Source organism: Oncorhynchus masou, chromosome 2 (genome assembly GCF_036934945.1).
Source record: "Oncorhynchus masou masou isolate Uvic2021 chromosome 2, UVic_Omas_1.1, whole genome shotgun sequence".
Taxonomy (NCBI): domain Eukaryota; kingdom Metazoa; phylum Chordata; class Actinopteri; order Salmoniformes; family Salmonidae; genus Oncorhynchus; species Oncorhynchus masou.
In genome coordinates, this window is record NC_088213.1 from 46,194,847 (window position 1) to 46,215,312 (window position 20,466).

The window sequence follows — 20,466 nt, forward strand, 5'->3', positions numbered from 1 at the left end:
GGGTAGAGAGAGGTGAGGCTATAGCAGGGGCCGTGCTGTGTGTGTAGGCTACTTTGAGTGTGAGTGAGTGAGTGACAAGGGAGGAGGGAGGGAGAGACAGCAACCAAGCAAGCCGATGCGCTATATTAAACTAATTAACTACTAAAGCTGCCATAGCTAAGTTATTTATCATCCATTATGATTCTGAGTACCTGTCTTGACTGAATCTAGTTAAGCTTGCTAGCTAGCTAGCGCTGACTAAATTGAGGAAGTAAGCGCTTTCTCATCTTACACAGTAACAAACAACAACAACTCCATTCAGAATATAAAGTAGCAGCCTACCTGTTGGCTCTTGGTAATTGTAGCCTATTCTTCTCCTTGAACTTTTAATTCCACTTTAATTGCATCTTTCATTGATTAATATCTCCTAACTTTTGCCCCATACGGAGGCTCTATGACTGTAGCCTATTTTTTATTTTGTTATTTTTCATTTAACCTTGATTTAACTAGGCAAGTCAGTTAAGAACAAATTATTATTATTTACAATGACGGCCTACCAAAAGCAAAAGGCCTCCTGCGGATACGGAGGCCTTTTTATTTCATTTAAAAACAAATCTAATAAAAAATATAGGACAAAACACACATCATGGCAGGAGAAACAACACTACATGAAGAGATACCTAAGACAACAACATAGCAACACAACATGACCACAACATGGCAGCAACACAACATGGTAGCAGCACAACATGGTAGCAGGACAAAACAGGGTACAAACATTATTGGGCACAGACAATAGCACAAAAGGCAAGAAGGTAGAGACAACAATACATCATGCAAAGCAGCCACAACTGTCAGTAAAAGTGTCCATGATTGAGTCTTTGAATTAAGAGATTGAGATGAAACTGTCCAGTTTGAGTGTTTGTTGCAGGTCGTTCCAGACGCTAGCTGCAGCGAACTGAAAAGACGAGTGACCTAGGGATGTGTGTGCTTTGGGGACCTTTAACAGAATGTGACTGGCAGAAAGGGTGTTGTATGTGGAGGATGAGGGCTGCAGTAGATATCTCAGATAGGGGGGTGTGAGGCCTAATAGGGTTTTATAAATAAGCATCAACCACTGTGTTTACGATGGGTATACAGAGATGACCAGTTTACAGAAGAGTATAGAGTGCAGTGATGTGTCCTATAAGGAGCATTGGGGAGCTTGAGAGCACCCTTACCTGCCGATTTATAAATGAAGTCTCCATAATCTAGCATGGGTAGGATAGTCATCTGAATCAGGGTTAGTTTGGCAGCTGGGGTGAAAAAGTAGCGATTACGATAGAGGAAACCAAGTCTAGATTTGAATTTAGCCTGAAACGTTGATATGTGCTGAAAGAAGGACAGTGTACCATCTAGCATTACTCCCAAGTACTTGTATGAGATGACTACCTAAAGCTCTAAACCCTCAGAGGTAGTAATCACACCTGTGGGGAGAGGGGCATCTTACCAAACCACATGACCTTTGTTTTGGAGGTGTTTAGAACACATTTAAGGGCAGAGAAAGCTTGTTGGACACTAAGAAAGCTTTGTTGTAGAGCGTTTAACACAAAATCCGGGGAGGGGCCAGCTAAGTGTAAGACTGTATCATCTGCATATAAATGGATGAGAGAGCTTCCTACTGCCTGAGCTATGATGTTGATGTAAATTGATAAGAGTGTGGGGCCTAGGATCGAGCCTTGGTGTACAGCCTTGGTGACAGGCAGTGGCTGAGACAGCAGATGTTCTGACTTTATACACTGCACTCCTTGAGAGAGGTAGTAAGCAAACCAGGCCAAAGCTCCTCAGAGACACCAATACTCCGGCCCACAAGAATGGAATGGTCTACCGTATCAAAAGCTTTGGCCAAGTCAATAAAAATAGCAGCACAACATTGACATCATTGAGGACATTTAAGGTTGCAGTGATACATCCATAACCTGAGCGAAAACCAGATTGCATACTCGAGAGAATACTATAGACATCAAGAGTTTTTCCAACACTTTTGTTAAACCGGGCAAATGCAACAGTTAGGATCAGCTGGATCTCTCCCTTTAAATAAATACATTATTATTAGTAAATAAATAATTATAATTATTTATTCAATAAATAATAAATAAATAAAGGACAAACAGTGGCTGCCTTCCAAGCAATGGGGACCTCCCCAGAGAGGAGAGACAGGTTAAAAAGGTCAGAGATAGGCTTGGTGATTATAGGGGCAGCAACCTTAAAGAGGACTGGGTCTTAACCATCTGACCCAGGTGTTTTTTTGTGGTCAGGTTTAAGGAGCTCCTTTAGCACCTCGGACTTAGTGACCGCCTGCAGGGAGAAACTATGTAGCGGGGCAGGGTAAAAAGAGGGAAGAGCATCGGGGCTTGTCGCATTTGAAGGGTTGGGAGATGAGGAAATGTTGGACAGGCAAGGAGTCATGGCTTACTCAAATAGGAATCCTGACTTAATGAAGTGGTGATTAAAAAGACTCTGGGTTCGAGCCCAGGCTCTGTCGCAGCCGGCCGCGACTGGGAGGCCCACATAATTGGCCCAGTGTCATCCGGGTTAGGGAGGGTTTGCCCGGCAGGGATATCCCTGTCTCATCGCGAACTAGCGACTCCTGTGGCGGGTCAGGCGTGGTGCACGCTGACTAGGTGTACAGTGTTTCCTCCGACACATTGGTGCGGCTGTCTTCTGGGTTGGGATGCGCACTGTGTTAAGAAGCAGTGCGGCTTGGTTGGGTTGTGTTTCAGAGGACGCATGGCTCTCGACCTTCGCCTCTCCCGAGTCCGTACGGGATTTGCAGCAATGAGACAAGACAGTAACTACTAACAATTGGATACCATGAAATTGGGGAGGAAAAAGGGGGTAAAACATTTTTAAAAGCTCAGCCATGTGCTTCTTGTTAGGAACAACCACATCAACTTGAAGGGACATGGGCAACAGTGAGGAGGAGGGTTTATTCTCCAGGTCTTTAATCGTTTTCCAGAACTTCTTGGGGTTAGACCCACAGAGAGAGAACTGCTCCTTAAAGTAACTAACTTTGGCCTTCCGGATTGTAACGGTTCTCGTCTGTCGAAGGAGAAGCGGACCAAAATGCAGCGTGGTGGTTATTCATGTTCTTTAATAAAATGAACTCGACATGAAATAACTAAACAAAACAATAAATGTGTGAAAACCTGTACAGCCTATCTGGTGACAATAAACACAGAGACAGGAACAATCACCCACAAAATACTCAAAGAATATGGCTGCCTAAATATGGTTCCCAATCAGAGACAACGATAAACACCTGCCTCTGATTGAGAACCACTCCAGACAGCCATAGACTATGCTAGATACCCCCACTAAGCCACACACCCAACACCTAACAACACCCCAAGACAAAACATACCACACTAAACCCATGTCACACCCCGGCCTGACAAAGTAAATAAAGACAAACACAATATACTACGACCAGGGCGTGACACGGATAGCCTGAGTGCACTTATTTCTCATTTCCCTGAACGAGAGCCAGTATGCGAGTATGAGTATGCGTGTGCCAAGCCTTTCGTCAAATGCAATTCTTGAGGTGGAGTAACTCTGCAAGATCACGGTCGAACCAGGGGCTGAACCTGTTATAAATTCAAATTTTCTTTATGAGGGCGTATTTGTTAACAATATCACTGAGAGAAAAAAAGACAGTACAGGCATCTTCGACAGAGGGGATCAAGCTGATTCTATATCAATTTACAGAGGCCTCTTATTGCCACTTTGAAGACTTATGATTGTCAAACAATTGCTACACACGCCACTCTCGTGAAAAGCAAAGAGCAGAAGGATAAATTATAAAAATGTTCTCTCTCTCTCTCTACTGCAGCAGTCACGTTCGGATCTATATGGATCCTTCTGGACAAGTCAGTCAAAATGACACATACTCGATACCCATAACAATCATAGCAGATCCTACCCAGACCCTTGACATTATTTAGAAATCTGGATATCGGGTATTTGGATACAGGTGGATCTGTGAAGACCGCTACTCTAGTGCACAAACTCGCAAATGCACACACACTCACACATCAATATCAACCTGCGTGTAGGACATGTTGTCAGGACATTAGTGCGATTGTCCACACATCATTTGATATTACACCACCCATTTGATGCTGTCTAAAAATAGCCCACTGAGCGGCTGTTTTGGTTTCTATGATGATTACAGCCATGTCCTAATCCACACTGTCAAACGCTGTGAGGTGGCATTTTCTTATTGGTCTGCACTTTTGAGGTACATTTTATACTGTCTGGACATCCTTGTTTTTTAGGGGGGGGGGCAGTCAGGGATAGAAGAAGAAAGTGACAGAGAGAGGAGGAGAACAATTTAGCCTAAAAAACAACAAGCCGAATGTACTAGAGTTGTTCTGACACTGCCATCACCCAAGGGAACTGAGCCAGCCCTCTTTATCCTCTGGCACTGTGTGCTTCACACACACTCTCTAATGCACACAAACACACACAACGGAAACACACAAAATTGCACGAAAACACACACACAGAAACAATGCACCGACTCTCACATAAAATCACAAATGAATGCTTGCGCATACATGCAGGCGCATACACGCACACGCATGTGCGCGCACACACACGCGCACACACACAGTGCCTAGCATCTCTCATACAGTAAAAGGATGATGTATTAGAAGTGTCACTTGTCACCATTGGTTTCTGGCTGCCACGAGGACACAATGTGAATATCACTGGCCGGTGGAAGAGAGGAGAAGAGAAGAGGTGGGAGAGGGGAAAGAGAGAGAGGGTGACAGGGGATAAGGGTGAAGAGAGGGAGATGGGCGAGATGAAATAGACAGCAGTATAGGAGATGGGAGAAAGAGATCTTACTGCCCCTATCACCAAAGCAAACCTTGTGTCACACACACACAGACATTAGGACAGCAGTAAAACTAATCTGGCTGTGTTGATGACAGCACCGTGTCTGCAGCCTTCCACCTTATTGAATTGGCAATGACCTTTGTGGTTTTATTGGTGATTAATGGATTATCCCTGCTCGTCTGTCGGTTGTTTGTTTGTCTGCTGACCACAAAGTCAATGCTAAACCCTGTTTAAAATAAAGCCGTGTGTGTGTGTGTGTGTGTGTGTGTGTGTGTGTGTGTGTGTGTGTGTGTGTGTGTGTGTGTGTGTGTGTGTGTGTGTGTGTGTGTGTGTGGATCTGGAATGGGGCTAGATCTCCATAGACACCAGGTTGAGGAGGGGTGTGGTGTTCAGGATAAGGAGACCCACTTACCTTCTCTCTCTCTCTCTTTCTCTCCCATAGCGGACACGCCCATCGAGGAGTTTACTCCCACCCCTGCCTTCCCAGCCCTCCAATACCTGGAGTCGGTGGATGAGGGAGGAGTGGCCTGGCAGGCGGGGCTTAGGACCGGGGACTTCCTCATTGAGGTAAGTGTGTGTGTGCATGTATGCAGTTTTATGTGAGAGTGAGTGCATTGTGTGTCTGTGTGTGTGTTATTGTGCGACTGTGTGTGATTGTGTGTATCATACTACTATTCACTTCCTGTCCCTAACAGAGTTCTTTCTTCCTGCTGCTAGAAGCAATGAGATTGGTTGTGGAGATCCATTTTGGGATGAGTGAGAGCTGACTGGTGATGATATCTTGGCGCTTGAGTTTTTGGTTCATCTTGATCTTAGGTCCCTCTTTAATTTACAGACTGCTATTTACCTGGTATTTATTTAAAAAGCACACGCTAGTATGATCAGTATAGTATGTAATAATAATGTTACAATTAAATGTGTCTTTGGGATTATTACAACATAGCCCGGCTTTGCAGCTTTTGATACCAGATAGTTACCACTTGTCCTGTTTCTGCCCAATGCTTTGAGTTTCGGAGAGCTTTTGGATCAGACCAGTGATTCCCAAACTCTGGGTCAGGATCCACCATTAAGTCAAGGGTAGTCCCCTGTCTGGTGGCAGATGAACATGTGATTGTGTCCAGTTGCAATGGTTTGTTTATTTGTGGTGAAAGGCTTTAGGTGGGTCACAGCCAAGGATGTGGTGGGAAAAAGCTACACCCAGGTAGTGATAGCCAGCTTAGGCTAGCATCATACAATAACATGGCCTTCCTGAGACCTGAAGTACTGGTTTTTGTACTTTTTGTGGTCTGTTTGTGTGTTCTGTTTTTTGGGGATATTGGTTTTGTTATGAACATGGCTGTGAATCCCTGTTGGGCTGCGTTGCATACTGTATGTGTGTGTAACGAGTGCAAACAGTGCAATTGTAACCAGTGCATGTCACGGTTTTCTATAGGTGAAGGAGAGTTGGACCAAAATGCGGCGTGGCTATTGTGATTCATATTTTAATGAAACAAGGAAAAACACAAATCAATACGAAAACAACAAACGTAACACGAAAACCGAAACAGCCTCTACTGGTGCAAACTAACACACGACAGAAACAAGGACATAAGGACAATCACCCACGAAACACTCAAAGAATATGGCTGCCTAAATATGGTTCCCAATCAGAGACAACGATAAACACCTGCCTCTGATTGAGAACCACTTCAGACAGCCATAGACTAAGCTAGAACACCCCACTAAACTATAATCCCAACACCTATGAAAAAACACACCACATACAAAAACCCCATGTCACACACTGGCCTGACCAAATAGATAAAGAAAACACAAAATACTAAGACCAGGGTGTGACAGAACCTCCCCCCCTCCCTCAAGGTGCGGACTCCCGGTCGCACACCAAAACCCATAGGGGAGGGTCCGGGTGGGCGGCTGTCCACGGTGGCGGCTCCGGCGCGGGACGTGGACCCCACTCTAACAAAGTCTTAGTCCATCTTCCTCGCGTCCTTCGATAGGCGACCCTCGCCGCCGACCTTGGCCTAGTAGTCCTCACCAAGGACCCCACTGGACTGAGGGGCAGCTCGGGACTGAGGGGCAGCTCGGGACTGAGGGGTAGCTCGGGACTGAGGGGTAGCTCGGGACTGAGGGGTAGCTCAGCACTGAGAGGAAGCTCAGCACTGAGAGGAAGCTCAGCACTGAGAGGAAGCTCAGGCAGGTAGTTAGCTCTGGCGGTTCTGGCAGATCCTGGCTGGCGAATCCTGGCTGACTGGCGGATCTGGTAGACCCTGGCTGACTGGCGGATCTGGAAGAGTCTGGCTGACTGGCGGATCTGGAAGAGTCTGGCTGACTGGCGGATCCTGGCAGACTGACGGCTCTTGCTGCTCCATGCTGACTGGCAGCTCTGGCTGCTCCATGCTGACTGGCGGCTCTGGCTGCTCCATGCTGACTGGCGGCTCTGGCTGCTCCATGATGACTGACGACTCTGGTTGCTCCATGCTGACTGACGACTCTGGCGGCTTCTTGCAGACTGGCGGCTCTGGCGGCTTCTTGCAGACTGGCAGCTCTGGCGGCTTCTTGCAGACTGGCAGCTCTGGCTGCTCCTTGCAGACTGGCAGCTCTGGCAGCTCCATGCAGACTGGCAGCTCTGGCAGCTCTGGCAGCTCCATGCAGACTGGCAGCTCTGGCAGCTCCATGCAGACTGGCAGCTCTGACTGCTCCATTCAGACTGGCAGCTCTGACTGCTCCATGCAGACTGGCAGCTCTGGCTGCGCTGAACAGGCACGAGACTCCAGCAGCGCTGTAGAGGAGGAAGGCTCTGGCAGCACTAAACAGGCGGGAGACTCCGACAGCGCTGTAGAGGCGGAAGGCTTTGGCAGCGCTAAACAGGCGGTAGACTCCGGCAGTGCTGGAGAGGAGGAACGCTCTGGCAGCGCTGGAGAGGCGAGGCGCACTATAGGCCTGATGCATGGTGCTGTATCTGGTGGTACTGGCCCGAAAACACGCACAGGAAGCCTGGTGCGGGGAGCTGCCACCGGAGGGCTGGTGCGTGGAGGTGGTACTGTGTAGACCGGACCGTGCAGGCGCACTGGAGCTCTTGAGCACCGAGCCTGCCCAACCTTACCTGGTTGAATACTCCCGGTCGCTCTGCCAGTGCGGCGAGGTGGAATAGCCCGCACTGGGCTATGCAGGCGAACCGGGGACACCGTGCGAAAGGCTGGTGCCATGTAAGCCGGCCCAAGGAGACGCACTGGGGACCAGATGCGTAGAGCCGGCTTCATGGCATTTGGCTCGACGCTCACTCTAGCCCGGCCGTTACGCGGAGCTGGAATGTACCGCACCGGGCTATGCACCCGCACTGGGGACACCGTGCACACCACAGCATAACACGGTGCCTGCCCGGTCTCTCTAGCCCCCCGGCAAGCACAGGAAGTTGGCGTAGGTCTCCATATCGTCGCCATATCGTCGCCATACTCCCTGTGAGCCACCCCCCAATACATTTTTGGGGCTGACTCTCGGGCTTCCATCCGTGTCGCCGTGCTGCCTCCTCATACCAGCGCCTCTCCACTTTCACTGCCTCCAGTTCTTCCTTGGGGCGGCGATATTCTCCAGGCTGTGCCCAGGGTCCTTCTCCGTCAAGGATCTCCTCCCAAGTCCAGAAATCCTTATTGCGCTGCTCCTGCTGCTGCTCGTTACCACGCCGCTTGGTCCTGCTGTGGTGGGTGATTCTGTCACGGTATTCTATAGGTGAAGGAGAGTCGGACCAAAATGCGGCGTGGCAATTGTGATTCATATTTTAATGAAACAAGGAAAAACACGAATCAATACAAAAACAACAAACGTAACACGAAAACCGAAACAGCCTATACTGGTGCAAACTAACACACGACAGAAACAAGGACATAAGGACATACACCCACGAAACACTCAAAGAATATGGCTGCCTAAATATGGTTCCCAATTAGAGACAACGATAAACACCTGCCTCTGATTGAGAACCACTTCAGACAGCCATAGACTAAGCTAGAACACCCCACTAAGATATAATCCCAATACCTATGAAAAAACCCCAAGACAAAACACAACACATACAAAAACCCCATGTCACACCCTGGCCTGACCAAATAGATAAAGAAAACACAAAATACTAAGACCAGGGCGTGACAGTGCACGTGGTTGGGGTTTGTCTTGGCTCTTGCTAAATAGAGCATCTCTCCCTCTCTCTCTGCCTCCATCTCTATCTCCTCTCTCTCCCTCACTCCTCTCTCATAAGCCGTTACACACACTGCCCCTATCTTTCCCCTCATCTCTCTATTACAGCATCTTAAACACAGTTTACCCACTGGGCAAAAACTGGTTGAATCAATGTTATTTCCACATAATTTCAAACCCAACAATCAATGTGATGATGTTGCAACAACGTGGAAAACTGATGTGATTTACAAAAAGTCGTAGCCTAGTGGTGAGAGTGTTGGACTAGTAACTGAAAGGTTGCAAGATCAAATTCCTGAGCTGACAAGGTAAAATTTGTCGTTCTGTCCCTGAACAGGCAGTTAACCCACTGTTCCTCGTCTGTCATTGAAAATAAGAATGTGTTCTTAACTGACTTGCCAAGTGAAATAAATGTTGAATTTTTTTCACCCAACTTTTAACCTAAATCCAATGACATGGTTATGTTTTATTATTATTATTTTTAAACGTTGAATTCACTTTAGTTGACAACTCAACCAAATGTAAATCAAACTAGACATTCGACTGACGTCTGTGCCCAATGGGTACAGCATCCTTGGTCTTACTTGATGTGAGAGGAACTAGTCATGGTTTAACTCGTCATGATTCTGCAAAGTTGGTATTGAGGGAACTCCTTTTCAGGCCATGGAGGAAATAGAAGATCAAGACTTTGCAACCCTGGTGTTGTACAGAAATATCCTATAGTTGGAGGGAGAAGGACTCATTTCAAGACTTTACTGCTTACTGAGTTGTATTAAAAGAGAGCGAAAGAGAGGGAGATGAATTTGACAACCGTTTTTCAGGTTCTTCTCATATTTTTTACTGTTGTCAATGATTACTAATTGTTGTTGTCTCTGCTGTTTTAATTGTTCTCATCATGTGCTTTTTGGTAATGTATGTTCCGATAACCCTTTCTTCACTTGTCGTACCAATAAAGTAGATTCAATTGTATTGAGATGAGACAGAGTGGAAGGGATCAATCACTCAGGCTGTAACTGTTGGACGTGATAAAGCGGGAAATCTGTCTAAGTGTTCTGCCAATGTTATTGAACTTTGTTTCTGATGGGTTAGAGTGTCGGATGACTTGTCTCTGGTCTGTACTGTTTGTCTCTGTTGAGGTGGCCTTTGCCCCTTTTGTTATCAGGGTCAAAGATTAAAGGTGACAGGCTGCAGAGTTCACCAAGCTGTATTTGGAGATGAGGGGTCTCCTCCTCTCCTCTCCTCTCCTCTCCTCTCCTCTCCTCTCCTCTCCTCTCCTCTCCTCTCCTCTCCTCTCCTCTCCTCTCCTCTCCTCTCCTCTCCTCTCCTCTCCTCTCCTCTCCTCTCCTGTTAGACTGTCTGTAATGGCGAGACTCCTTGCAGTTAAAACACGGTTTATGTCTGACCTCTTGTTCCTCAGACACTCCAGTTTTTGGCAAATCTCTCCCAAAATCGAGATTCTATATGGAGTGGGCTGCGCTGCATTACTGTGCCCTTAGCTGATGGCTGATGGGCATCTTAAATGGCTGTGAAGCTAATTTGAATGAATATTGGATTCATTTTTTATAATTAATTATTCAAATTCAATATTTATATATTCATTTTCGATATGGTAGATATTGTATTCAGTGACTGTGAATCCAGTTTACAAAATATAATTGAATGTTTATCAAAGTTTCAAATATTCAACTTCTCAGATGTATTCAGATTCAGTTTTCAAATGCAGTTCTCCAAATTCAGATTCAAAACCAGAGACAACATTCTGCTACTTTGCCAGACAGGAACGTTTGGGGAGAACAGATAGAAGAATCAAATGCTGTCTGTGGTAAACAAACTCCTGGTGGTTTCTGAAGCCAATGTACCCTTGCCGGAGACTTGAAACTAACTGTAACACATTTCTAACTCAAACGATGTCAAACTAGCATGTCTTCCACTCTCAGGAAAGGTTCTCATGACATAAGCATAGATCACCAAACCACACTCTTTTATTGAGTAACCTTGCTGTCACGTTGGTATAAGGGGTCGGGAGACAGGCGCAGGAATGTGTAATAGGGTTTTTTATTACACCCAAATTACGGCGTGCCGTGTAAAGTCACGGGGACAAAGACCAAACAAACAGCATACAAAACACAGGGTTGAAACCCAAACAAAAGAGCGAGGAGTACCTCGAATAAATAACATAAGCGCACGATGATTAACACACAGGATGAGACCCGTAATCATCTACGCAATCCACAATGGCACAAAAACCAAGACACACAGCACAGGTACACACACGCACCAACGGACATTGTAATAATAACCGACAGGACACTGGTAAACTAAGGGCACCCTTTCCAATTACTAATCACTTGGGAATATGGGCCAGGTGTGCGTAATGAAAGTTCCGGAGGGATCCGTGACACTTGCTGGACATAATATTTGTATTAGTCTAGCAGGTGTGGATCTTTGAAACTCACTCAGCCTAAAGAGTCACCTCCCCGCACAATATGAAGAAGGTATTTTTCAATAGCATGGTGGGTTGGAATGCTTTAGAAAGGTGACCATGTGTGTTTCTGAGGCAGAGGTCATGAGTTTGAGCCTCTGTTTTTGTATTTCTATTTATTAGGGATCCCCATTAGCACTTACATCACACATAAAACAAAAGATAGAACAGTCCATCATACAGTACATTATTACACCACTACATATCTACAATACAAAATGTATAACACCACCATACAACAATATTACAATGTACGTGTGTGTAGAGTGCGTGTGCTAGAGTTTGTGTGCATGTGTGTGTCTGTGTGTGTGTCTCTTCACAGTACCCCCTGTTCCATAAGGTGTACTTTTATCTGTTTTTAAAAAATCTGATTCTACTGCATGCATCAGTTACCTGATGTGGAATAGAGTTCCATGTTGTCATGGCTCTATGTGGTACTGTGTGCCTCCGAAAGTGTGTTCTGGACTTGTGAATTGTTAAGAGACCTCTGGTGGCATGTTTTGTGGGGTGGAATTTGTAAGTCGCTCTGGATAAGAGTGTCTGCTAAATGACTTAAATGTAAATGTAAATGGGTATGTATGGGTGTACGACAGACAGCTCGGTGCATTCAGTTTGTCAACACTTGTCAACAATTTGAGCCGTGAGAGATTGACATGCATATCATTGATGTTACTTCTCCGTGCACATTTAAGGGCCAGCCGTGTTGCCCTGTTCTGAGCCAATCGTAAGAGAGGCTTCCATTAAAGAACACCCTCTGTTTTATGTTAGACAGGTAACTCTTTATCCACAATATAGCAGGGGGAGTAAAGCCATTACACATGTGTTTTTCCAGCAGCAGACTATGATCAGCTATGAACTGAGTCAGGGGGAAGCGGTACTCGTTAAGCAAGCAGTGTGTCTTCCCTTACATTAACCTCCATATAGGCTTCAGCTAAGTTGGCTAACACAGTCCTCGGACATACAGGAGACCTAGTTCAAACCCAGGAGGTCACAAAAGCAAGATTCAATAGGGAGCGGAAAGGCTATGACAGGGCTCTTCGTTTGTATATTCTTATCGGGGCCAAATTGCGTTTTATTTTTGTATCATACTCCCTTCCCACGTGTCCTATGTGGTCTGTGATCATAATAGAGGGGAATAGAAAGGATGTCCATGTCCTGAGTCTCCTCTTTTAGGAGTGGGGTCATCATAACTTATAGCCAAAACAGTTCAAACGCTAGAGCCAAATTCATAGGAAGAAAATACATTGGCTTCAGAAACCGTCAGAAGCGGTGAACCACAGAGAGCGTTTGATTCCATCTGTTCTCCACTAGCTTTCCTGGCTGGCAAAGTACCAGGATGTTGTCTTTGATTTTGAATCTGGACACAGATTAGCCATTATACTGATCGGATACTCTAGTGGCAGCTCGAACAATGAAAATACACTTCATAAAAAAATGGAAGGCAGTCGAGCGGAGGCAAGATCAGGGGGGTTCATTCTAGCCAATGAGAGGATAGATATATACATGTGTGAACAACAGGCGCAGCAGTGTCCACTAGTTACCACAGCCACAAAGTCGACATTGCTTTTTGGTTTTAATTTAAGGTTAGGGTTAGGCAATAGGTTAGCAGTGTGGTTAGGGTTAGATGTAATACAAATTCTAAATTATGGAATTAAAATACAATTTATGTTGGCACTGAAATCGCTCCATACAAGCCAAGCATTTTGGGTATACTGTACTGAAAGTGGCTGCCACAGCAGTGGTGCTGACAGGGCTAAGTAAGATGGTGGTGGTTAGCCCAGATAAAGATTGTTAGCAGATTGCTACACTACATTGTCATTTCTCAAATGTAGCAGCCCCCCCCCCTCTCTCTCTCTCTCTCGCTCTCTCTCTCGTTCTCTCTCGTTCTCTCTCTTCCACTCTAATTCTCCCATAGCAGTCCAGGACACTGAATATGGCACAGTACGGTACACAGATGTTCTAACTGTATCTCTCTGCCTGTGTGTGTTTGAATAGAGATAGAGAAATGGGGAGGAAGACTGTAATATAACGCTCCTCTCTCCCGGGTCAGGAGAGTGCTGTGTGTGACCACTGTATGTATGCAAGGGCAGCTGCTACCCTCAACCCCCAGGTGTGTGTGTGTACGTGTGTGTGTGCGTGTGTGCGTCAGTCAGATCTCTTCCCCACTGCTGCATATTCTGAGCATTTTACTGTCAACTCGGACCTCCTCTAGTGCCACACAAACACAGCTGACACAAGTACAAAGTCTCTTACTATACCATAATTCTACCAGTGGACTGATAACACTATCTCTTTCCCAACTTAGTTACAACAAACCAGTAAAGCTAGTCTACGTCATTTTAGCGCATTGCTAATAAACACTTTGCTGTGTGACGTTCTTGCACTGTGAACGTGCTACGTTTGCCAGCTAGCTCAGTTCCCTGCAAATATAGCAGTCAACCATGCGTCCCCAACAGACCCCAGGCATCTGACCACACGACTGAACAGTAATCCCGGTGTGACAAAACTAAGGCCTGCTCAGTGATATTGATGAGATTACAACCATTGCCCTTGACCCAATTATGCCTGAGTGAGTGGCCAATTTTCTCTCTGACAAGCAGTATTGTGATGATAGCTAGAGGGTCTGGAATAGCCAGCGCTGGAACCTGTTAACTTATAACCTGCATCCACTTAGAGCTATGGATATGCAGTGTTCAGCAGACTATGTTTGAGATTTAGAATGCTAGACGGAGGCACTATAGCCCTATTCGGTTGGGATTAGTTTTACTGTGGGAGGTCAGGTAATAATGTATGACATGCACAAGCACAAAACACAGCAACCGTAATTCTCAATCTGCCATGTCAGTAATTTTCACATGGTGGGAGAGTTTATTTGTTTATTCAGATTCCCATTAGCTTCTGCCGAAAGCAGCAGCTGTTCTTCCTGGGGTCCACACAAAAATATAAAACGTGACAAGTAACAAAACACTGGTGGACTAGGACAGTCACACAAATTTCAAATGCAACGATTATACAAACAATGCAACTAGAGAGTAATGTGTGTGTAGTTTGTGTGCGTTAGAGTGTTTGTGTGTGTCATTTCACAGTCCCTATTGCGCAATGAGACGTTGTTTTATAAAAAAATTGAATAAGGGAATTTTGCTTTTTGCGTGAATAATTAGAAATGGGAGTTCCATTCGATCATGGCTCTGTATATATGGGGCAGCAGGGTAGCCTAGTGGTTAGAGCGTTAGACTAGTAACCGGAAGGTTGTGAGTTCAAACCCCCAAGCTGACAAGGTACAAATCTGTCGTTCTGCCCCTGAACAGGCAGCTAACCTGTTGTTCCCAGGCCGTCATTGAAAATAAGAATGTGTTCTTAACTGACTTGCCTGGTTAAATAAAGGTAAAAATTAAAATATACATTTCTTTGGGACTGTGAAGAGACCCCTGGTGGCATGTCTTGTGGGAGATGTCTGAGCTGTATGTTATTTATTATGCAAACAATCTGGAATTTTCCTCACAGTAATATTTCTCATACAAACTAGAAGAGAAGCAGTTAATCTCTCATCGGCCCTCAAGACGGGCATGCATGTTGTTGATGTTGGTTCTGTATGTGCAGGTACGGACATGGTGTGCTCTGTTCTGAGCCAGCTGCAGCTTTGCTAGGTCTTTCCTTGCTGCAATTGACCATATTACAGACAGTAGTCAAGATGGGACAAGACCTGAACCTGAACAATTAGTACAGTTGATTTTTTTGTCAAAAACACAGGACATCTTTTTATAACAGACATACCCCTTCCCATCTTCACACCAACTTTGTGAATATGATTTTGTATTTGTATTTATTAGGCAGCAGCTACTCTTCCTGGGGTCCAAACACATTAAGGCACTTACATCACACATAAATCAAAAGATGAAACACTACATCATATAACATTATTTCACCACTACACATCTTCAATAGAACATGTATAATACCACCATACAACAATATTACAATGTACATGTGTGTAGAGTGCGTGTGCTAGCACATGTGTGCGTATGCTTGTGTCTGTACCTGTGTGTGTGTCTGTTCACAGTCACCTCTGATCCATAAGGTGTATTATAATTGTTGCTGTTGATCTGATTCTACTGCTTCCATCGGTTACCTGATGTGGAATAGAGTTCCATGTCATCATGTGGATTCTGAAGAGACCTCTGGTGGCATGTCTTGTGGCGTATGCGTGGGTGTCCGAGCTGTGTGCTGCTAGTTTAAACAGACAGCTCGGTGCATTCAGCATGTCAACACTTCTTACAAAAACAAGTAGTGATGAAGTCGATCTCTCCTCCATTTTGAGCCATGAGAGTTTAACATGCATATTATTAATGTTAGTTCTCTGTGTACATTTAAGGGCCAACCGTGCTGCCCGGTTCTGAGCCAATTGTAATATTCCATGGTTCCTCTTTGTGGCATCTGACCACACGACTGAACAGTAATCCCGGTGTGACAAAACTAGGGCCTGTAGGACCTGCCTTGTTGATGTTGATGGTGTTGTTAAGAAGGCAATGTAGCGCTTTATTATGGACAGACTATTCCCCATTTTAGCTATTGTTGTATCAACAATGACAATTTACAATCCAGGGTTACTCTAAGCAGTTTAGTCACTTCAACTTGCTCAATTTCCACATTATTCCACATAAATCAGTTTACTGTTTACGCTCCGTCTGTTGTTTTTATGAAATAGTTTTCATTAAATCATTTTTAACTCCTGTCACAAACTCAGATACCTCCCGCGGCTCGCGACCTATTGTTTTGGCCTGTTGTTTCCGAAGTTTTATTTCTGTTTATTTTTAGTTTGTTCATAAGTGTTTGTGTCAACACCTGCTACCAACTAACTAGCCCACTTCGCCTGGAATAGCTAACAAACGTTTCCAGCACTGTAGAAGCTGTGTTTATTACTCTCTTATCCAGGACAGGTAGCTATCCTGAGGTAGCTATCCTTAGCAAGCAAATTTCAATGCTTTGCGAACTTTTGGGGAAAATGCAAATTGGAACTTTCTCCTTCTCAATTCCTGTGGCTGGACGCCGCTCAGGCTGGACGCCGCTGAAGTGTCTGCGAGAGGTTCGGAGCAAACTCAGCGGCTTCGTCGCTGAGTTCGGCTCCTTTCCCTCTCTCTGGATCTGACGGACCACTGTCTGCTGTGGAACCTATCGCCGGGAGCAATGGGCATGTGCTATGCTGCTTTTCGCGGGACTGTGAAAGGTTTAACGAATTGTGTGTGATGTAGGAATGGGCGGATTTCTCCATTGTATTGGACAGATCAGTGGTGAGAAATGTCTCAGTCCCTGGAGCAAAATCTCTGTGCTTACCCAAGACCACAAATACAGGAAATCAATAAGCTGCTCCCGAACATTTTAAACGAGCTTCAGGAAATTGAGTCTAGCATAGTTCATGTGGGATTCAATTACATTATGAAGGGCAGCTCAGAACAGCTGAAGATGGATTTTGAAGAACTGATTGGGTCTCTGCTTGACACCACCAAACGCCCCATAATATCTGGCCATTAACACAACCCGTGACAATGTTTTAAACTGATTAGGCTACTTCAAAGTCTTCTGTAGGCTACCTGCGCACGTTTGTCCACTCAAACGGTGCATTTGATGAATGGAAAGAGGCATCTGTTACACAACACCAAAAAGATTAAGGACATTCAGAGAATGTCAAGCCAAGTCTTCGATAATAAGTACAGGGAAAGGAGGGATGTATTTTCTGTTTGTCAAGAATTTCATACTCTTTGATTGTGATGTTGAAAACGCAAATCATTATGTTGAAGTGCCTGAAGTCGCTAATCAGTATGCAGTTATGCTTTGCTTATTGATTGTGTGGAGCATTGGCACAGGAACATGTTGGTGGAAAATTCATTGCATATATTTTATAGAATTAGAAATATAGCATAAAAATGTTGAGAATCTGATTTCCCCCTAGCTGATCATTGTCTGCAGCTAGCTCTGATTGTAGTGTAATGACACAGGCAGGGAGAGTGAGCTCGTCTGTTGTGGTCAACGAACCCTTTACCTTCTGGCCCGTGCCACAAAAGCATGCTGAAGTCTATATACACATTCATTTTAGCATTAATTTATTGTTATTTTTGGTATTAACAAAAAAAAATTTGTCAATTCAATGGGGGGGTGCATATACAGAGTTTAACAGGCACTGCACCTAGTTTGGATAATAACATAGGAACAACTTGATGCTTAAATCTAAGTGCTATGTTTTTTGCCCATTGCCTCATTCACGGGGCAATATGACACACTTTGTCATATATTAACTTTTCCAGTGCCTAGTTCTCTTTTAAAAGATGAATCCAATGTTAATGAGCCAATGTATTTATACACTGACACATATGTCAATTAATTAAATGTCTGCATGCAGTTCATAGTTATTATTGATATTATTTACACTTTCTCCAAACTGAAAGACAATATTAAGTTATCCCTAGACAAGTTGAAAAATCTCCACGCCTAGAACAACCTCCATTCAGTCTTATGTAGCTGCATTTGAAATTGTGTTTCTTACAATGGATAAAAGTAGAGACTCAGAGCTAGAAAATGGCATATCATACACTACAGCTGAGGAACAATAGGAAAGTAATTCTGCTTTGGAAGTTGATCAACTGGTAACCCCACTTTTGAGAAAATGTCCCTTTTTTGGTACACCGCCAAGAGAGCTACACCCATTCAGCATCGTTCACACCCTCTTACGCCTTAGCCCCGCCCATCTCTTTAAGTATTCACTAGGCCATGTGTTAAACAGTGAATACGGTCATGTACTAAACAACCAAAGATTTCAAGACCAAAGGCTGGTTTATACTGCGTCTATCAACATGTCTGTATGCAGTTGTAATTCATTATTACTTACAGGTTAATGGCTAGCTAATTACAGAAAATAGATTGTGAAGAAATAAAACTAGGGCATTCTACCAGAGAATTTTAGAACGGTCTCATTTGCCTAACATTGCATCCATATTTGACTTTGGTGCAGATCATGTTGTTCTTCACATTACTGTCTCTGGTAAACACACACCATATCAAATAAAATAAAACGTTTATTTGTCACATGCACAGGATACAGGAGGTGTAAACGGTACTGTGAAATGGTTACTTGCATAGTGGAGTCTTTTGTTTAAACATGTAGCTCGCTATCTAAACAATGAACCATAATCCCAACTCATAACGTTACCACCCTTCATGAATCTACAGGTAGCTAAAGCTAAACAACTAGGTTCGTGTTTCCTATCTATGTAATATTAGGCTATAACTAGCAATGCAAATGGCTCTGAGATACAAATAGTATTACTACAAAGATCATACACGTAACGTTAGCCAGCCAGCTAGCGGGCCAGCCAGCCAGCTAACCTTAGCTAGCTAGCTAACAGTACACTGTATCTTGCAATGAAAACAACTTTCTGACAAATTTATAAATGGGTAATATCTGAAAATGTAGCTAGCTAGGCTCTCTTACCCGTATACATCGATGAACGCTTCTCCCTCTCTGTCAAGGATGCCATGGTTGCCCTTAGTTTGAAGATGTAATCCGGAGGCAGATGTTTTATACAACAGCCTTCTGTGTTCTCTTTTTGACTCCCTCCGCATTTGCAATCAAACACCTGAATTTTCTCAATTTCCCAAGCTATCATACTCTGCTTTCACCAAGCATTCCACTGTCCTTCAGAAAGTGAAGAGCTATCTTTGAAAAGAATCTGCATTAGAAAGGATTACCTACACATACTGAGTAGCCTATTATAGACAGAAGCTTGCTACATGGCAGACCAATTCAAACTCATCTCTTGGCATGTCCAGCCCATCCATTATCTCAGCCAATAATGGCTAGCAGGAAGGTTCCTGACTTCTTCCGTGGCTAAACCAACTAGGCATGTAATTTAACAATTTGGTTCATATTTACAGATTGCATACAAGTTTGTTATTAAGGCTCATGAAAGTTCACATGTTCCATATGGCATTTCTGCCGAAAATAAATAAATATATATTTACATTATTTTGTTACGTTCACATCGCTCTCCTGTGAAGTAGTGATGCGCGACATACGCCTAGTTTCCTAAAATGAGTCACAATTTTGAATAAGGTAAAACTAATCCCAACTGAATTGCCCACTGAAAAAACAAACACACTTGCACAATAATTACATAACTGACGTTCTATAGTAATACAAGTCCCGTGTAAATGGGGTTTTAGTTGCAACACAATGTTTTTTTTTTTTTTACCAACCGAGGGGTAAGGTTTGAGGACTTAAATGATACGCACAGTCCAGGAAATGTATTTGCTACATTAGGTCATATTGGACTCTTTAGACAAGAGTTCTGTTAAAGCTCACATTCTGTTGGAGATGCTGTATAAAAAAACAGAAACAATATGACTTAAACAGTATCAACAGGAGAAAGCATTTAAAATTCCTGCCTGTCCCAGCTCAAGACAGATGGTCCGAAGAGACACAGGATGTGTGTCTGCGCTCGCCATTTAGAGGGAAAATCAGGCGGGCTTGTAGCTTCCCTGCTGAAGCACAGGGGTGTAAAATGAACACAGGTTCTCTTCATTTCTCAGGGTGCACTTGGAGCAGCGGCGAGCCATTCCATGCCTTTAGGCAGCTCTACTACTGAGGAGATTGAAACTACAAAGGTTGTCCCACAGCTGGCTAACTCACGCACGCACGCACGCACACACACACACACACACACACACACACACACAAGAGATTAAGAAAATAATCAGGTGAATCTAGTATTTAGCTCTTAGCATTGGGTCACATCTTGGTTGTTTTGACAACAAAGGTTTGAACCTGGGTTGCGGGAATGGCATAGTTGCGTTAATGTTGACAAAAATGTTGTGCTGTTTATTGCCAGACATGAAAAGGGTTGTGTTTGGATGTGTTTCATCCCCTCCCTACATGGCTATTA

At 44.3% G+C, this 20,466-nt stretch overlaps 1 protein-coding gene across 1 annotated transcript in view; it reads left to right on the plus strand.

Annotated features, from left to right (window-relative positions):
• The window catches only part of LOC135506019 (SH3 and multiple ankyrin repeat domains protein 2-like), a 162,682-nt gene that overhangs the window by 93,937 nt on the left and 48,279 nt on the right, over positions 1-20,466 (plus strand). Inside the window, exon 15 of the mRNA XM_064925357.1 lies at positions 5,303-5,427. Within this exon, the coding sequence (XP_064781429.1) occupies positions 5,303-5,427 (125 nt within the window). The remainder of the gene's footprint in view (positions 1-5,302; positions 5,428-20,466) is intronic.